This window comes from Monodelphis domestica, chromosome 2, assembly GCF_027887165.1.
Source record: "Monodelphis domestica isolate mMonDom1 chromosome 2, mMonDom1.pri, whole genome shotgun sequence".
Lineage (NCBI taxonomy): Eukaryota > Metazoa > Chordata > Mammalia > Didelphimorphia > Didelphidae > Monodelphis > Monodelphis domestica.
Window position 1 is genome coordinate 44,410,945 of NC_077228.1, and position 20,081 is coordinate 44,431,025.

Consider the following 20,081-nt stretch of genomic DNA (forward strand, 5'->3'; position numbering starts at 1 on the left):
AAAAATAGCTAGGGGTTACAATTTTAATCTTCACAATCAGGGAAGAGTTAATTTTAATCTTTACACCAGGAAGACCTCAGTTCAAGTCCTGCCTCTGACATGTACTATCTATATGCCCCAGTGCAAACCACCTATCTTCTTAGTATCCCCAGGCTAAGAACTAAGAACTAAGAACATAAGTAGCCACCTAGAAAGAGTGTGCCTACATTGGATGAAGTTTTCCCATCTTGGAGTTCTATTTAGCAAAGGAAACATAGGTCTGGTTATTTTCTCGTTCCTATAACAAATCATATGGGGCAGCTAGGTAGCATAATGGGCAGAGTACCAGACTTGGATTCAAGAGGACCTGAGTTCAAATATGACCTCTGAGAATTCCTAGATGTGTGACCCTGGGCAAGACACTTAACTCTGATTGAATACCCCTTCCAGCTCTTCTGTCTTAGAACTGATACTAAGGCAGAAGGTAAGGGGTTTTTTAATTATCATATATAACTATGAAATATCAATAATGTACACATACATAGCATTTTACAGCTTACCCTCAGTTTAAAATCTTCCTCAAAAAAAGCTGAAGTCCTTCGACCACTGAACCTCAGTTTCCTCCTCTACAGAAATGAAGAGATTAGATGAGACCATCTCAAAGTTCACTCCTAATTCTAAATCCTAATTTTAAAGAGTTGTTAAAAGAATCAGCTTATTTATTTTACAGGTGACAAAATTAAGGTTAAGAGACGATAAGATATACGAGTTTCACCTGGTCACACATCTAGTCTGTAGGACCACCCTCCACCCCCTACTCAAAGCCAGATCTTAAGAACACCCCCTCCCAATTTAGTCAGTATTCTTTCCACACCAATTCTCAAAAAAAATTTCCAAGATTTCTTACTGCCCAACCTTGTGAAATGGAACAATTGCTTTATTAGACCCTCCAAGAGAAGAGGGATGCTCCCTTCCTAATAATGACAAAACAAGAATATGACCAATACAAATCTGTGCTTCCTTCACTAGAGCACAAGATAGAGGAAGGAGCTTATTACCACCCCCTTGCCATTGGGGTAGATGGCCATCCAGGAAAAATGACCAGATAGATGGGAGCCATACTAAGCTGCCTTCTCTACACTTTGCCATTTCTGAGGTCTGGAATGTTGTTCCTCCACTTTTTAGAATCCCTTATTTCTTTCAAGACTCAACTCAAGTACCATGTTCTATAAGAATCCTTTCCTAGTCCCTCTCCAGACACTAATGTCTTCCCCTCAAAATTATAGCGTATCCACTTTGTATATACTCACTATGTATGGATGTTCAAGGAGGACTAGCTCCTTTTGTATGAGGGCTTTCTGAGTCCTTTTCATGACTGTTATCCACATAGCACTCAGCTCTCAGCTGTGGTCCCAGAGACTGTAGCATGTGCAGTGGCCACGTTCTGGTAAGCCATCTCAGCAGATGGGCTAAACCAGGTTGAGGTTGAGGTAAAAGGATGTCTTCCTCAAGCATATGAAGAACTCTCCTAGTGGAATAGGTGTGTGAAAACAATTTGTTCCAACAGCCACAAATGTGGCTGACGCAGGTGCTATGGAACCCTTACAGCTTGTTCAGACATCAAAGATGCCAATGTCGTCCACTGCATCCCAGGTCATCATTACCAGTCATCCTGTCCATTGCCTTGCCACTGGGCTTTTAATGACCCTGGAAGAGAGAGAGTGAGGCTGATAACTTTATGCAACTATGCCTGGCTTAAATCCAATTGACACCCAAGTCAAGATATCACCTTACGATGTCACTGGTACTTTTCAACAGCAGTGGTCAACAGGAAGCTAGGTAGTACAGCAGATAGAGTGCCAAGCCTGGAGTTGGGAGGACCTGGGTTGAAATCTGACCTCAGACACTTCCTAGCTGGGTGACCCTGGGCAAGTCACTTAACTCCATTTGACTAACCCATTTAAGTAATGTAATGTAGTAATGTAGTAATGTAACTTTGATCTTAGAGTTGTTACTGAGTCTGAAAATAAGAGTTTAAAAAAAATGAAGGACAGACAATAACAACTGACTATTTACATTTTGTGTCCCCTTGTAAGCTCTGATAGAGAAGAAACTGTTGTACTTTAATATTTGTGCTCCTAGTTCCTGGCACATTATTAATAAATGCTTATTGGTTGATTGAAATATTATCCTTTTCCTTGAGTACCATAGAATCAAAGAATTTTGGTATTGATTTATTATTGTTTATTATAAATTAATTTATTATTAATTAACTTCAGTATTAATAGTGGTCATTAATCAATCAATTAATCCACAAGCATTAATTAAGTCCATGCTTTGTGCCTGATGCTATCTTAGAGTCTGAGAATACAAATGCAAAGAGTAAAATAATCTCTACTCTCAAAAGAATTGTGTTCTAATTGTGGAGAACAATAGTCAATGAGTCATTCAACACATGTTTAAACATTTACTTCTTCCTAGGTATATGATGAAAGCCTGAAGTAAAAAAATAATAATAATAATAATTGAGAATCAGAGATTAAGTAACTTGACCTGATAACTAACATAGCTAGCAAGTACCTAAGGCAGGATTTGGACCCAGGTCTTTCTGACTCCACACCCAACTCTCTATATACTACATTGTGTGTCTTCTCAATGACTGAGGAATGTAATCTTCTGGAGAAGATAGAAGAGAATTGAATCAGAGCTGGTTTTGGCCCCCCAAAAAAGGGTTCTTCTCACCTGAAGTTGGATAGCATAAATTTGTAGTAGTTGATACATGTATGTCACTTCCACCAGCTCCTTTCTGTACACAGTAGCAGGAATGGAGGATGCAGATGATGTGTGCAATGTAGGGCAAGTGTTTGGCCAAGGATAAAGAGCTATGGGCAATGAGAACAGGGGAGATTTAAAAGATCATGAGAGTTGGGTGGCTGAGTGGATTGAGAGCCAGACCTGGAAACGGGAGGTCCTGCATTTAGATTTAGGGATCTTCCTATGTAGTTTAGTGGCGTCTGTTTCTATTTGAGTTTGATGTCACTAATAGACTATTGCAATAGCCTATTTGATTTTCCTATCTCGTTTCTCTTGACCATAGTCTAACCTTTACCTAGTTGCTAAAGTATTTGTCCTAAAGCACAGAATTAATCATTACTCCTCTACTCACTATACCTCAGTAGCTCCCTATCCCCTCTACTCCGCAAGAAATCCTCTTGCAACCTGACTTCACATTTCTTAGCTGGGTTCAAATCTGGCCTCAGACATTTCCTAAAACCTGGACAAGTCACTTAATCCCCATTGCCTAGCCCTCTCTGTTCTTCTGCCTTGGAACCAATATACAGTATTGATTCTAAAATGGAAAGTAGAGGTTAATAATAATAATATTGGGGCATTGTTGTTTCACTCCTGGTGTTATTAAGAAGGCTTCTGGCTTATCTCCATTGTAACACCCTCAAAATTGAAAGTGAAATTGCATCTTCTGCATTTTAAGTTCTATTCAGAAGAGTCTGGCTCCTTTTTAACCAGCAGTGGGTCAACTTTGAATCAAAAAAGTACCAATCTACTCCAGATAAGTGTGGCTCTGCAATACATTCACATAGTTCATTCCTGTTCCCATTTTTATTATCTATTACTCTAATGAGAAATGGGAGCATTACACTATTATATATCCTACTTTCAAACAGCTAGAAAATAATAGCTTATCAACTGGTGGAAGATAGAATGCCTTGCCTGAAGTCAATCTAACCCCAGACACTTCCTAGCCATGGCACCAAACAAACCATTTAATCTCTATTTGCCTCAGTTTCCTCATCTGTAAAATGAATACAATAATAGCACCTACTCCCAAGGGAGTAAGGCCATTGTAAAATACTTGGCACATATTAAGTGCTATACAAATGTTAGCTTTATTATTATATTAGGAGTCTTTTAATAGCATCCAGATATATAGTATTGTGTTCAATTTTGACCACCATATTTGAAGAATGACAAAGTGTGTCCATAAAAGAGTAAAGAGGATGATAATGACTTGGAAGTTATCTCATATGAGATATGTATACTGGATTCTTCAGTCTGGAAAAGAGAAGGTGTATGCAGGACAGGATAGTTGGAAGACAGAAATGGGACCAACAGGTAGATTACCAATCATCTTAAAATAAGGAAGAACCTTCTAACAGAGTATTACAGTGAAAGATAGGAACCACCTTATAAAGTACTAAGTAAAAGATATATCATTGGAAGACTTAAAGCAGAAACTAAAAAGCCATACTGTAGAGTTGATCAGTTAACTTTTATTAAGCACCTACTATGTGCCAAGTATTCATACAATGTGTGGAAGATTAGAATAGGTCTCCTTTAAAGTCTCCATCAAACTCAGAGATTCTATAATAAAGTACCAATGCAGTATTGTTTATAAATAATGAGAAATTAACTGGGGAAAAAAATTATAATGAGGCGGAGAGAAGAGGCCTAGGAGAAAATAAAAATCTGATAGGATAATGAGAAAGAAGGCACTAAAGTATGTTTTTTGAACCATTATATACTAATTTTTGCTGAACATTTTACCGTGTTTCTGTTCAGAAACTTTTATATCAATTACCTAAGAACAACCAGAACTTTGGTCTTTGCTTTCAACAATTCGGTTAACTGCTTAAATATATTAATGGAAACAATAAAATAATTAGTTTGTTCTTTCTCACGTAAAAGAACTGAGTTTTGTCATGTATTACTTCTTTTCCTTTTGATCTCATTAGAGTTGATGTTGATTTATAAAGGTAAACCTGTAATTCCTCAGGAACATTAAGTTAATTCATGAAGATTTCCAATTAACTTTATGGTATCGTTAGGTTAAAAAAAAACCAGTAGCCTTTTAAAAGTGTCATTAGGGACTTCTCAAAGCATTCTGTGAAGGGTTTTATGTTTCAAGTCATCATTTAAATAATTAATTGACTAACGACTCCTAAAGGTTTATAGTAGTTTAGAAATATAATATACCCAAGGGTTCTATCTCAAATAGTAATATTACAAATGTACCTTTTGGAGCAGAATTTTATTAGCAATGACTTTGTGAATCAAAGCAAATGGAGATATAGTGACTTTCTAGAAATATTGGAATTAAGTTGAATTTTCTGGAAAGTTATTTTCAGAATTTTTTGCTTTGGTGCTCTAAAAACTGAGTTACAATACTATTATAGAATTATTCAGCAACAAGAAGAATACCAAGAAAATTGTTAACTCATTGCCTACCAAATACATTTGAATTTTCATGAAAAGAACATAAAACCATCATGCCCTCTGTAATTTGACATTTGTGTAACCTAATCTTGATTGAAGACAGATCTTTTCTACCACTAAGTCGTGGCGTGCTCTCTCCTTTGCTTCCTAGTGGGAAAAAATAGTTCCTTGCTTTCTATTCTAAACTGCTGCCAAAATGATTTTAAGAGCGGATCTGCCCCCCTTCTCTTCCCCTATCTTTCTGCTTGCCTGTGAACTAAATGTAAAAACAGTCTTTCAAAAGTCTTTATCCCATTCACATAGTCTGCTCACTGCTCAAATAAATCTGTCCCATAGATACCAAGCCAGTAATGCCCTGCTTTCTAAAGTATTGCAAGTTTGTCAGCCAGATGAATAAGTAGGACAAGGACATCAAGACTTTCCCAAAAGTGGAAACTTTAGAGGGAGTCGTCTTGGTGGACTTGCCCCAACAGGTGCTTCTTTAATTGTCTGATTTCTTCTGTAGCAATAGTCTGGGGGCACTTTTTCCCTCTTCAACAGATAAAAAACCTTACTGTATCTTGGACTCATTTCCTTTTCCCAACAGCCACATCCAGGGTGTGCCTATCCTCACAGCTCCTATCAATTATTACAGTTTCAAAAAAAAGAAAACAATTGCTAGTTGCACATTTATTGTCAACAGACTAAATTTTGAAAGCTTACAGAATTGCCTTATTCTAGCAAAAACCTTATTTTTTTGTTAGATAAAGCAAAGGACTTTGCAAGAATCAGTAAAACAAAACCAAGAAAAGTAAATTTGGTTTCATTAGTGGAAAAGTATTCTTGTGTCAAAGTGTAATTTGCTTCATGTTCTAAGAATTTTGGTAAGTGCTTTATAAAGGTACATTTGAAAGTAAACAACAGAAACAGGGAGGGAAATGCCAGGAATAATTCTAGCAAGAGAGAGATGATGAGATCTCCATACATTAATAAAATTCACAGATCCGGTCCTTATTATATATAAATACACACATTTATGCATTTATGTATGTATTTATGCATGTATGTATGCATGCACACATATATTTCTCATCCTGTGTCACAGATTTCTCTCTAATATGGAGAAGTTGGTCCTTCACATTTTTCTTTGACTCATCCATCCCTACCCAGTTTGGGCATTTACTATATTTCAGAATCATAATATATCCAAGGGGTCTGCCTCAAATGGACCTTTTTGAACTTTTGAACAGAATTTTATTAGCAATGATTTCATGAATCAAAGCAAATTGAGGTATATTGCTTCTCTGGAATTTCAATGTTCAGTTAAAACATCTCAAAAGTTAACCATTAAATCATTCTCCTCACTAATCTGGATCTGTTGGGATATGAAAGTGGAAATGTGAATATATATAACACTTTTTCAAAAAGTAGTCTGTATTTCCCTAACTGAAATGGCTCAGGTTTACAAGGCACCAAACAAAACAAATTTTATTCAACCTATTATGATTCAGAAAGGACTTGAACCTAAGAACAGAAAAAACCTGTTTCCTTTTTACTTTGGCCCTCCACTTTCACCAGGTATCTATCTTGCTTTGTTATGTCTTATAGTGCCATCTATGAAAGGAGAAAGAACTCAGGGTTTGTTTAGAATTCAAGAAATGTCCCACTCTTTTCAAATATTTACAAAGACCCTTGCTATTGACTTGACTTTATAGTATTGCCCAAATAGGGTCCCATTGGAGAACAAGGTCCAGGATTACTTTTCCATAGCAGTTTCTTTTGCCTCATTTACTCCTTAACCAGCTCCTCTTCTACTCCAGACATTACTCCATCACTCTACTGTTCTGGCTCCAGGGTATGCTGGTCTATTCCTTTTATGTGTATTCCTTTATAGTTTGATTCTGTTTTGCTTACTTTGGCTTCTGGTCATAACAATCAATCTTCCCCATTGTCACTCTATCATTCTGTTGCCATCTTGGTTTGTCTAGTTATCATCTTTCCTTCCTGATGTTTAGTTTCTTTCCCACAAGATGGTGCCAGCCCTTCAACAGTTGGAATAAAGAGTATCTATGTACTCAGTTAAAGCTCTTTAGAACTATATGGTGTTTTTGGTCCATTTGACATTTCCCAGTTCCAAGTCCAAGCTCAGATTTTGCTTCCTCCCAGTTACTACTACCTTCACCTCTAAGATTACCTTTTACAGATCTGTACATGTCTTGTACATACCTATTTCTGTCCACATTGTCTCACCCATTTGAAAGTTCTCTTTTGTGGCAAGAACTGTTTTTTGCTTTAAAATATATATATATACTAAGTACCTAGTATATCCAGCACAGCGTAAGGATTTAACAAATGCTTCCTTTTCTTCCTCTTTTTTGAGACAAACAAGGTGAAGTGGCTTAGCCAGGGTCACACAACTAGTAAGTGACTGGAACTGGATTTAAACTCAGGTCTTCTTGACTCAAAACCCAGCACTTTAATCTGCTGTGCCTACTTGCTGTTCCAATAAATATCTCTTGATTGACCAAATGATCAACTTTGGGGACACAGGACCATCAGCCTTGTCAAACTACACACACCTCTAATTGCTGTGAAAACCTCTCTACTCACCTGTCTCAAGTCAAAATGTCCTACTTTTAACCATGTTAGGGTACATCAAACCCATGAATACGAGTGCACACATTGTTAATTACTCTGAATCTTGGCATCTTATGGCAAAATCACAGTTGTTCTGCCCCTAGGTATAACTTTGTCCATTGCAGGAGAGATGGAAACTCACCTTTTTATTTCCAACATTTTCTGGAGGTTCAAAAAACAGACCTTGAGGTAATTTGCTTGGTCTTGCCCCACATGCCACAGAAGGTAGAAAATGGAAATAGTGTATTACTCCCATATGTCCTCTTTTCTCCCAGAATTTGGGCAATGGGCCTATCACTCAATCAGCATTTGTCAGAAAGTCTTGTGGTTTAGAAGAGTACTCATATTCTCTCTCCCTTTCTAGTGTCTAACTTCTTCTGTGGTAGTAAGGGTAAAACCATGTAAAATTACCTCTGAATTTTTATTTTCTGAACCTCCAGGAAATATTGGAAATAAAGAGGCAAAGTTTCTCACAATGGGCAAAGTTGTAACTAGGGGCAGAGCATCTATAGCTGTGCCACAAGATGCCAAGATTTAAACCAAGTCAATAGGTAGAAACTACTGAGTATTATGCATAATTAGCAAAAACAATCAGATAAAATTAGGAGCTAACAGAAGTTGAATTCCCTGACTTTTGTCTCCACCTCTACATTCCAGGTAATTTTCTCCCTTGCCTAGTTTTATCCTGATCCTTCCTTAGCAGAGGCTTCCTGAGCCATTGCTGGTATCCAGGGATCTCTGTCTATCTCCCTAGGACTCAGTTCTGAGATCCAAGTTCTTCTCCCAATATCACTTTCTCTTCCCAAAAGAATTGGTCTTAAAAAGTTAATTTGAAAATGATCTTAGTGCTCTTGTCTTGGGCTCATTTTGTGGTACTTAGCCTGAGCACCAAGTTTGCTAGTTATAGCCCTTATGGTGGTAACCTTTCATATCCTTCCCATAAATCAACTGTCCAAATTAAGGGATTTTGCGGTAGAATTTTGTAGTAGAAACATCTATGGTAAAGGACAAGAAAGAGCCCCTCGTTTATTTCAGAGAATTGAGTTGATTTTGAAATTTTCTTTTGACTGCCTACAAAGAAAAGATAATGCTAGAGACAGAACTTCCTTCTATAATCCCTCCCTAAGCAAAAAGAACAATATTCATATTCTGCTTTGTATCTTTCTTTCAGGGACCTCAAGGACCAAGAGGCCACCCTGGACCCCCTGTAAGTTTACCTGCAATTAGATTTACAATTGAAACTCCTATGTATGGTTAGTTTGAGATGTCTTCTATAAAAAAGAGGGGGAAAATTTTTCTATTCTCTTTTTCAGGGTCCTCCGGGGGCACCAGGACCACGAGTAAGTTCCTTATTTTAAAAAATATATAAAATAATTTTATATTTTAAAAAAAGTTTTCTGCTCAGCCCTATGTTTGTTCTCTGCCTTCATGTACACTACCCATAATGTTGCCTTCCCAATGTATTGACTTTGAAAGATTTTTAAAGTAGTTAGCATAGTCCTTGGCACATAGTAGGCAGTTAATAATTGTTTGTTTCCTTCCCTTTCTGCCTTTCTTTTCAAGAGGAAACAAGTTTCAAGAGTTCATATATCATCAGTAAATTCCAGAAATGTGTAGTGGAAATTTACACTTTTAAATGTCAGTATTTGGGACGTTCTATGCCTTTCCCTTGCATATTTTTTCTATTCTGTTAATCAAAGTAAAGAAATGTTTTTTTTTTTTGAAATGAATGGGCATGTTTCCTTCTACTCTCTTCTATATAGCAAAAGATCTGCTATAGAAAGCAGTAATGTGGCCCTTGGAATAGACATAAAGCTAAAAATTCAAGAACCCTAGATATCTAGATGCATTTATACTAGTGATTCCCACTGGGGGCTGGGATATCCTTCTTGTTCTTGTTCTTCAGTTTCCTGATCATTAAAATCAAATTGAACTTCTTACCAACTGGAGGGAAACTGTCAGAAAGAATAATTTCTTGCATCATGACATCTTGGATGGGGCCCTGGATTTGATTCAAAGCAGTTGAGTTCAAACCCACTGCTACATCTTTGTACCTGTGTGATCTTAGACAATTCAGTTCCACATCTGTAAAATGAAAGGATTATACTAAATGACTTCAGAATTCCCTTCTAGCTCTAAACTATGATTCCAGGATCTGGAAAAAATCTCCATTCTAAATGATAATGAAATAGTGTCTATCAATATCTAAAGATATTATGATACACATGTGTGCATCACCATACCTTCAGGATGTTACTGGGGAGGAAAATAGGTCTGAACTGGAATATTAAGAAATAAGGAAATGATAAAGTCCTTTGCCTAAAGAAAGGAACTTAGGAGTTGATAATAACTAGATAACTTGGCACTTTCTCTAGTCAGAAGCACTGAACTTGAATCACAGAAGGAACACGGAAAAACAAAACAAAACACTATCTAAGGATGCCAAAGGTGTCCAAATTATGATGAAGAAAATTAAGAGTCACAAGGGATTCCAGATCAAAATATTATTTTGAATTATTCAGTATTTAGATTATTGTTCTCCTTTCCTCCAACCCCCATACCAAGTTTTTCCAAAAAGCAAGAAGCCATTCAGAGAGATATTGCCACCCAACCTTGTTCACACCTTCTTTCCCTGAAGCAAGGTCCCTGCCTCAGTGATCTCAAAGAAATAGAAAAATCCAAAATAATACTTCTTGGGAAAAAAAAGGAGACCATCTAGATCATATCAGTATTTCTAATATACTAATATTTTATTTTTAACTCAATTACATGAAAAAACAAATTTTAATCTTAATTTTCTTTAAATTTGAGCCAAATTCTCATCTGTTCCCCTCTTCCCTTCTCCCCATCTTGAGATGGCAAGCAATTTGATATAATGTTTATAGTGTAAAATATCTTTCCACATTCGTCCTTTTCTTAACAAGAATTCCAAAAAATGAAAGAACAGTGAAGAAATAAGGTGAATATAGTATGTCAGTCTGCAATCAGATTCCATCAGTTTTTTCTCTGGAGGTGGATGGCATTTTTCATTGAGGATTTGAGGATTTTCTTGGATCATTGTATTGTTAGGAATAGCTAAGTCATTCATAAATGCTTATCACAATATAGTGCTTTTACTGTGTACAACATTCTCCTGGTTCTGTTCATTTCACTTTACATCAGTTAATGTAGATCTTTCCAGATCTTTCTCAAATCATCCTTCAAATCATTTTTATAGTATAATAGTATTCCATTACAATCACTTCTTTTTCTTAGGTTAGAAAGTGAGTTCCCAAGATATCTTTGGGATGATTGGGCAAAAAGTTTGAGAACTACTGATTTAAATGTCCTGATATTTCTGGGGGTTTTTTGGCTTCTTACTGAAGCATCCTTTGAAAGGTAGATTAACTCCCTTTCTGATGTCCTTTGGTACCATGTTCTAGCACAAATTCGAATGCAGAAGTCTTAACATGGAGTCTGGGAACTTGTTTTTTGTTTAAATATATTTTAATAATAGTTTTTAAATATAATTGACATCCTTTGTTATCCTTTGTAATTTATTTATTCATTTTAAAATGAAAATTATTATGAGAAGGGGTCCATTGACTTCATCAGACTGCCCATGGGCTCCATGACACAAGAAAAGGCTAGGAACCCAGATCTCTAGAGTAAAAACCTGGTCCAAAGGTGAAGTGCTATAAAATATCATTTTCACAGATAAGCTTCTTTCATGAAAACTGTAACAACAAAATGAAAGATTATATATATATATACATATATATAGTATATATGTGCATATATGTATACCCATGTATATATGTATACAAATGCATTTATATATACATATACATATGTATGTATATATATATATGTTGCTACTGTTCAGCTCTTAAACCAGTTTTCTATGGTCTCTTCCATCTTTTTGTGTAGAATACTGGAATACAGGTGTGCCTTCATCTCCCCTGTCACATACTGACATTTTAGTCAGGAGATTTAAATCAGTCTGGAGAGACATATTGACCAACCAACACTCCAGCTTAAAATATCATGTTGGGGGCCACCAGATGTGCATTGTTTTATTTTATTCAATCATTTTACAGAAATTCCTGAGTAATCAAACCATAGTTGAAGGTGTAAAAGTTACTAATAAATTGAGAGAATTGCCGAAAAGAGAATGGAAACATTCTGTGGATTTCCGAGAAGACAAGAAGTATGATTGTCCTGAAACCAAGTAAAAGTATTGGCTGACTTGGGTTATGCTAAGTCAGGATATTCTACCAATTCACAGCTCTTTCCTTACCATCTTGGTTTCTCAGCCCATTCTAAAAAATTAAAAAAAAAAGAATTGCTGAAACACTTGAGTTATACTAATGATTCTGTCGAGACTTTCTCTAAAAATATCTTTTATTAAATACAGTGGTAGATTGAATTCTTTCTGTATTATTTCTTTTGGGAGTAATGGCACATTTTCCTACTTACCAAAATTATTTTTAAGACCACAGAAGTATCAGATTAAACTAGTGTGGTGACTACCTCAGGACAGTAGTATTTTATTTTGCTTTCCTTCCAAGAATGCAACTGTTAAAAGTGACTAAAGTTATTTATTCTTCACTTGACAATTCATTAAAATGAGGATTATATTTCATTCATCTTCCACTTGGTAGCTCCTTCCCCATTTTAATACAATGTAGACAAATAGTTTTTCATTGAGGAGCTGTGATTTTATTTCTACATCAATTAAGGAGACCTTTAAGATTTAAGTGAAGGCAGTATGTTGTCCTATCAGAGAGCCAAGCAGTGTCTGCAAGAACTGTGGAACAATGCATTATAACCCCCCACCCACCCACCCATCAGATAATATATCTGGTATTCTTGAACAGCACGGGCTTAAGAATTTACAGCCTCCTCTTAGAGTACTCCATGTTGATCTTGTTGCTGATCTGGAATGGTTTTGTTTTATGCAGAAACAAATAGATATCAATGCTGCTATTCAAGCCTTGATTGAATCAAATACTGCACTACAGATGGAGGTAATATATTTTGCTTTATTTACATTGGCATGCAAAGTATACAAATTATAGAGAGTTATTTTTTAGGAGACCAAAATGTGGCTTCAAAACAAAGATTGTATTTAAAACATATTGAAAAATATGAGACTGCTTCTTCATGGAAAATGTTAGTTGTTTCTAACATGATTAAACACAAATGGATACAGAGAAGTCTTTTTAGGAAACATTTTTGGACCACAGACTTTACATTGTTAAATGATTTACTCTTGAGGAATTTAGAATAAAGTGGTAGAAAGAGTTAGCTATTCTTCTAAAAGGAGGATTGGCCATCATTGCTTCTTGGCTTTCTTAATCAAATACTTACCAGACAATAAAAGATCAAAAGAACATTCCAGAGTAGGTGTAGTTCTTTCCCCTTTTTCCATTATTGTCTTAGATTACTTGCAAATCTGCAAAATGAAACCTCTTGGGAAGATAAAAAGAGAGGGAGAAAAGTGTGATTTTCTTTTTAATGTAGGTAGATGTTAATAAAACATATCTATGTATTTTCTAATTTTCCTCTGCTTTCTATTTGCCTGCCATATGATTCTTTTCATGCTATGGACGTGTTTCCTGGCTGTCTGTGGTCTCTGCTGACCATTGGATTTCATCTTCTGTGATGGCTGTTCCTTGCTAATGTGATCATCATGGCGGATTGGCAGAGCTACCAGAATACCGAAGTGACTTTTCTGGACCACAGTGCAGAAATATTCAAAACCCTGCACTATCTTAGCAATTTACTACATAGTATCAAGAACCCACTTGGCACACGAGATAACCCAGCTCGCATCTGTCGGGATTTGCTCAACTGTGAACGCAAAGTGTCAAATGGTAGGTATGCTCAATTTCAGGAGGTCATTAAGCTTTTTCGATTTTCACATTGCTTTTTTTCCAAATGTATATTTCTGCTCTGGCAAGTATCATTTTAGCATGATGAAAAGATATTGCCTTTTCCTTGTAAGCTCTTCCTGAATAACCTGGAAGAATTAAAGTGAGGAGTCTCACAACTGTACCTTCATAAGACAGCTCATTCTTATTAATAGCCACCTTGCTCAACAACCTTAATAGCTCAGAGAGAGAGAGAGAAAGAGATTCATAAAAATAAATAATTAATAAATGAAGGACCATGTGCATCAAGTGACACAAGAATTTTTAAAAATAATTTTATATGCAATTTTACTATAATTTAGTATAATTTCTTATAGATGTGCAATGTACAACTAGGGCAACTAGGTGAAACAGTGGATAGAGTGCAGGACTTGGAGTTAAGGAGATTCTTCTTCCAGAGTTCATATCTGGACTTAGATATTTACTACCTGTGGACCCTGGGCAAGTCACTTAAACCAATTTGCCTCAGTTTCCTCATCTGTAAAAAAAAAAGGTAGAGAAGGAAATGGCAAACCATTCCAGTATCTTTGCCAAGAAAGCCCCAAATAGAGTTGTAAAAAGTCAGACCCAACTGAAATGACTAAACAACAACATAATATGTGCCATATATTTTAAATGCAAAAAACAACATGACTACATTATTCTTTTACTTTTTAAATTAAAACATTCATCCTACTAGCGCTAGTACATGCAAATGTACTGTCAATTGATATGGCTTGGTCTTTTGAGGTATTCTTAAACTCTAGTCCCCTTTTAAGAAAGAAATCTCAAACATGGGTCCCCATCTCTACTAACTCCCACCCTCAATGAGTAGACTAAGGAAAACAATTGTAGGATAGCTAGGTGGCTCAGTGGATTGAGAGGCAGGCCCAGAGATGGGGGAGGTCCTGGGTTCGAATCCAGCCTCAGATACTTCCTAGCTCTGTGACCCTGGACAAGTCACTTAACCCTAATTGCCTAGCCCTTGCTGCTCTTCTGCCTTAGAACCAAGACATAGAATTAATTCTAAAGAGGAAGATAAGAGTTTGTTTTTTTAAAATCGCATCACCAACGTCAGTGAGTAATGTTTTTAAATGTAGTCAGTTGTAGGCATCATTGAGCAGCCATTGATGAGTTTATCCTCCTAGCTATGCCATATCCAAATCTGTTCACCATCTGAGGCTAGAACACCTGCCAATGAATCATTTTGACCAGAAACTTCAATGAGGTACAATCTGTCGGTTTGAATCAAATATTTTGACAAAATGTTCTGTAGTGTGGATCCATATTTACACTTATTTCCAATTGGTGTTGCTTACCATTGTAGAAGTAGAATCAGATGGAATAAAAAGGAGGACACTGAAGATAAACTTCACCCATTTTCTATATTTGACTCACAATAGTGATTATTGTTGGCCATTTCAGACTCCTGGCAGAAAATTCTGTTCGCTAAGAAATAATGAACATAGTGCATAGAGTATTGAACCCAATATCAAGAAGACTCGTCTCCCTGGGTTCAAATATGACTTCAAACACTTATTTGCTGTGTAATCCTGGACATATCACTTAACCTGTTCTTAGTTTCCTCATCTGTAAAATGAGCTAGAAAAGGAAATGGCAAACCACTCCACTATCTTTGCCAAGAAAACCCCCAAATGGGGACACAAAGAATTAGATACAACTGAAATGTCTAAATAACAACAATAAGAAATAATTAAAATATATGTCACGAGAACTTTCTTGCAGAAAATCCTCTAGATTAATTTTCCACTTCTAGATCATTAATAGTATAATATTACCTTAGAAAGATATTTTCATTGGAGGACACTAGAGATCTTTGACTGGTCTTCCGCTGCTTAATTTTGGTTCATCAATTACTTGAGTAAAGACACAAATAGTATATTTATCAAATTTTCAGATGATACAAAACTAAAAAAATAGGCAAACATATGACAATCATGATTCAATAAGAAATCTAGAAGATTGCACCAAATTAGATGAGATAAAACTTAATAGGAGTAAATGTAAAGTTCCACACATGGGTCTAAGCAGTCATTTTTACATGAGAGGAAAAGCTGCAAGTTGAAAGAGATTTGGAGATTTTATGGATTCCAAGCTCAATATGAACTATTAACATGATATGGTAACCAAGAAAATAAATGCACTATTATAATGCCTTAAGAGAAAGATAGTTAGTTGATAGCCCCATTATATCCTTTATCAGTTAACTTGCATCTGGAGTACTATATTCAGTTCTGGTACAGCATTTTATGAAGGACATTGATAAGTTGAAGAGCCACCATAAGAAGGGAACCCAAATAGTAAAGGACTTATAGTTCATGGATCATTTGAAAGCACTTAGTAGGCAACACCTAGAAATATGAAACTTAGAGAATTGTCTTCAAGTATTGGAAAAAACTGTCTCTACTATGCACTCCCTTGTGTTATGAAGAATGAGTTTTCTAAACCTTGAGACATTTATAGAAATATGAGTTACTTAACAATAATTTATTGGCCTGTCATTAACTGTATTTAGCATAGAAATGTTTATATATTTGTTTTAGTGATTTATAAAAATAACTTCATATTTTTTTAACCAAAGTGTTCTTTCTTTAACTCCTCAGGATGTCCCAGAAGTGTTAGTATGTTAAATTATTGAAGCTTTGAGTATTAAGCTTAAAATATTAAAACTATTAAAGTTTAAATAGCCTAAAAATCCACCAAGACTTTGTGGATACTCAGTATAATGATCTGGTTTAGGAAAACATCAGAAAATGACATCATGGCTAATTCTAGTAATAGGCAGCATTGGACAAAGGGAAGGACACTAGCTTGGGAATCCAAAGATGTAGGTCCTATTCCTGTCACTACTACTAATTTTTTTTGTGTGTGGCGTTAGGCAAATCATTAACTTTTCTGTGACTGTTCTCTCATATTAAAATGAGAGTGTTAGACTAGGCACGTTCTAAGTTCTCTTTTAACACTCTAAAATCTCTGATGAGATGAAGATATTTTAAAATACAAATTTCTGATTCCACATAATGACTTTTTTCCACTCGTTTTATTATTAGTATTTTCACCCATTGTTAGATGCAAACATTTGTGAACATTGGAGTTTGGGGAAAGTGACAGTTTTCTAGAAAAATAAGACCTCAATATAGAATATTAATAATATCTTCCAAGCAAAGTTTAAGAAGGTTTAAAATTCAGTTTTATTTAACACTTCATTTATTCAGTTTTTTAAATTTAAATTTTTAAAAAATGTTTCCATGTTTCCATACTCAATTTTTAAAAATTAATTGACAGGAAAATACTGGATCGATCCAAATCTTGGGTGCCCTTCAGATGCCATCGAGGTTTTCTGCAATTTCAGTGCAGGTGGTCAAACATGCTTATCACCTGTGTCTGTAACAAAGGTATGTTCTTCACTCTAAGATAAATGATCAGACTCATTCTTAGACTCAATAAACTACACTTTACCAAAAACATTCAGATATTGGGGCATCTGGGTAGCACAATGAATAGAGCGCCAAGTCACTACTCCTTTTGCCTGGCCCCTGCCCTTCTGTCTTAGAACTGTTCATAAGTATAGAAAGTAAGAGTTTAATTTTTTTAAATAAAGCATTTAGATATCATAGATAATATGATTCTTAATTTATGAAGACAAAATTATATTATTCCAACTTTGAAAGAAATAAAATTATCTGGTTTTTTAAAACACCAGTGCTATTCTTAAGGGATAGCTAGGTTTTTGGCACACTGATGTTTTTAAAATAAATAAAAATGTGTATATGTGTATACATATCTATGGAGATATATGAAATATACATGTATCATTATTGAGAAACTTTCTATGTAGAAGCCTCTTTAACCAAAGAAAAATCATCAATTTATCAGTAACTTGTCTTAGAGAGTTCCTTGGACCACTGAAAGGTTAAATAACTTAACTGTGATCACATATTCAATGTTTGAGGCAAGACCTGAACTCGTCTCTTCCTTACTCTAAGACCAGTCTTCCTTCTATTCACTACACCATGCTTTCTCTCAAATAACATAGATGTAATGTGTTTTATATACACATATACCTCTAGCAAGTCTAATAGCTGCAAGTCCCATCATAAGTATTAATGACATAAATTTTAATGATACATTATTACAAGAAGAAAACACAAAATCTGCTAACTAAACATCATCTCCAAAGTAAAAGGTACAAACTAACCTTCCCTGAAAAGCACTAAATACTACGTCTTTTCTTAAGTATTTTGCTCCTTCCAGATGTAATTGAATCATCTTTTAGACATTAGAGATTCTCATATATTAAAAATATTTATGAAGTGGTTGCATTAAATTAAAAAATCAAATCTTGTGTTTATCTCTCGTCTCATCTTCTAGAACTTCCTCTGGCTAGACATTTGAGTTTCATGCGGACAGAGAAGTCTTTCTTTAAGAAATAGATAATCTCTTTTTTTGGCGTTGCCCCTGATACAACAGAACATGTTCATCTTTAGGGGCCTCTTTCAATAACAAACTCTTTGACTTGTTTAACTCAAGATTTCCCCTTGGAACATTGGAATTTGGTATGCTCTCCCTCACAAGGGCCCTAAGTTTCCCTGTAAGCACAATCAAGCTAACAAAACAAAATTGTCAGTTTTTATTTAATCTGAGAGAAGAAGCAGAATGGCCTCTTATCTGGGGCCCTTGACAGGTAGGGAAACTCTCCTCCCTTTTTTGGAGAGCATCAAGCAGTCATTCATTCTTATGTAGGCATATAGGTGCACCTTCCCTTTGAATGAGTATAATCCATGATTAAAGGAATAAGTCTGGGTTGTTCCATAATGCACATGGCTCCAGCTTTTGGTGTGTATGATTTCCAGGAGAGATCATGTTGATTAGCAAGCTCTTCTCCAGGCCTGGGTGCATCCTAGCTCTCCTTTTTGTGTCTATTTGTATTTCCCCTCATAGTCCAACTTTCTATTATTATCCTTCTGTTTTGTGGGAACTCTTCTCTCCAATTTTTCCCCCCTAAGGATCAATCTCACTCTACACCCTGAATCCAGATCTAACTCAAGAGTTGATCTCTAGAGTTCTGATCTCTTCAGCCACAAAGAACTCCTCATTTTGAAACTCCCTTCTGTGGAAAGGCTAAAAATTCAAATTCATGAACCCTGCCTTCCTGAACTCCAGCAGAAAAGTAACAGGGAGATGGGCTGTAGCAAACAGACATAGACCCACAGAGACAAATGGGCTGTGTAAAGACCTTTAGAGAGTAATCTGCTCATCCAGATAACCTTTACAAGGAACCATATGAATGCACCAAGAGTGGTCTTTACTGTTGCTACAGTGACAAAGATATGGATTTGATCAGTCCTTGCCTAGGACATTGGGTGTAATGGGTAGGGGCGAATGGGATGGAACAGTGGAGGTCAAATGAATGCATACCTTTCCCAGGAAATCTCACCTTCTAAAGAGAAATACACCTTATCTGTCTAAGAGACAGTAAATGGGAAAGAGCTCTTGGTACATGCTCAGCCATAGATTTTTGCAACATGTGGATCAGTACCATTAGTCAAAAAAAGAAAAAATCAGCAATATGAAACTGTGTGACCAGTAAAAAGTAAAGCCTTTCCTCCTAAATTGAAATAAGCAGCCCATATCTCTCTCTAGAAATTATTAGAGAGCAGAACTGTCGATGACCTTACAATACTTTGGAAGGATGCTCCACTGAGAAATCTTGATAAAGCTTATGTCCATTATTCAGTCCCAAAAGCTAAAGTAAAAGGATCCAGTGACTTTGTCCTTTTGGATGATGCTTATCCAACATAATGAATGCCCTCTTATTCCTTCCTCTGACTTATCCATGTTCTGTCTTAAATCATTGTGAATAGCAGCATGGGGATTGAGTGTCCAGGTCTAACAGTCCATTGAGTGATTTTAATTTTGCATCTGACTGAGTATAACTGCTAGGGATCCTTCCTTCTGCCTTGACTTTTAGTTTCCTTCATTTTTTTCCTTCCCCTTCCTCTTCACTGTTTTTTCCCCTAAAGATCAATCTTGCTCTATTCCCTGAATCCAGATCTAACTCAACAGTTGATCTCTAGAGTTCTGATCTCTTCAGCCTTAAAGAACTTCAACCTTAACCTGTTCTGCCTTAACCCAGTTTCCACAAAGCCTTTGCTCCCAAAAAGTTCATTTACAAAAGCTATGTGATTGATAGATGTATGCATCTTTGTTTTCTCTCTCTCATTTCCTAAAAATCTAAAGTAATGACCAGACCTCTAGAGAAGCCCCTTCCTGCTCAGGGTTCATAGAACATTAACGCAGGTTCCCACCATTGTAACACCAACTCAAACTCTTATTCCT

At 35.9% G+C, this 20,081-nt stretch overlaps 1 protein-coding gene across 2 annotated transcripts in view; it reads left to right on the top strand.

The window, feature by feature from the left end:
• Window positions 1-20,081, top strand: part of COL24A1 (collagen type XXIV alpha 1 chain) — a 399,913-nt gene that overhangs the window by 367,529 nt on the left and 12,303 nt on the right. For both annotated transcript variants that reach the window (XM_007480591.3, XM_056815400.1), the window contains 5 exons: window positions 8,999-9,034; window positions 9,141-9,167; window positions 12,771-12,836; window positions 13,517-13,685; window positions 17,028-17,137. In XM_007480591.3, the coding sequence (XP_007480653.1) occupies window positions 8,999-9,034; window positions 9,141-9,167; window positions 12,771-12,836; window positions 13,517-13,685; window positions 17,028-17,137 (408 nt within the window). The remainder of the gene's footprint in view (window positions 1-8,998; window positions 9,035-9,140; window positions 9,168-12,770; window positions 12,837-13,516; window positions 13,686-17,027; window positions 17,138-20,081) is intronic.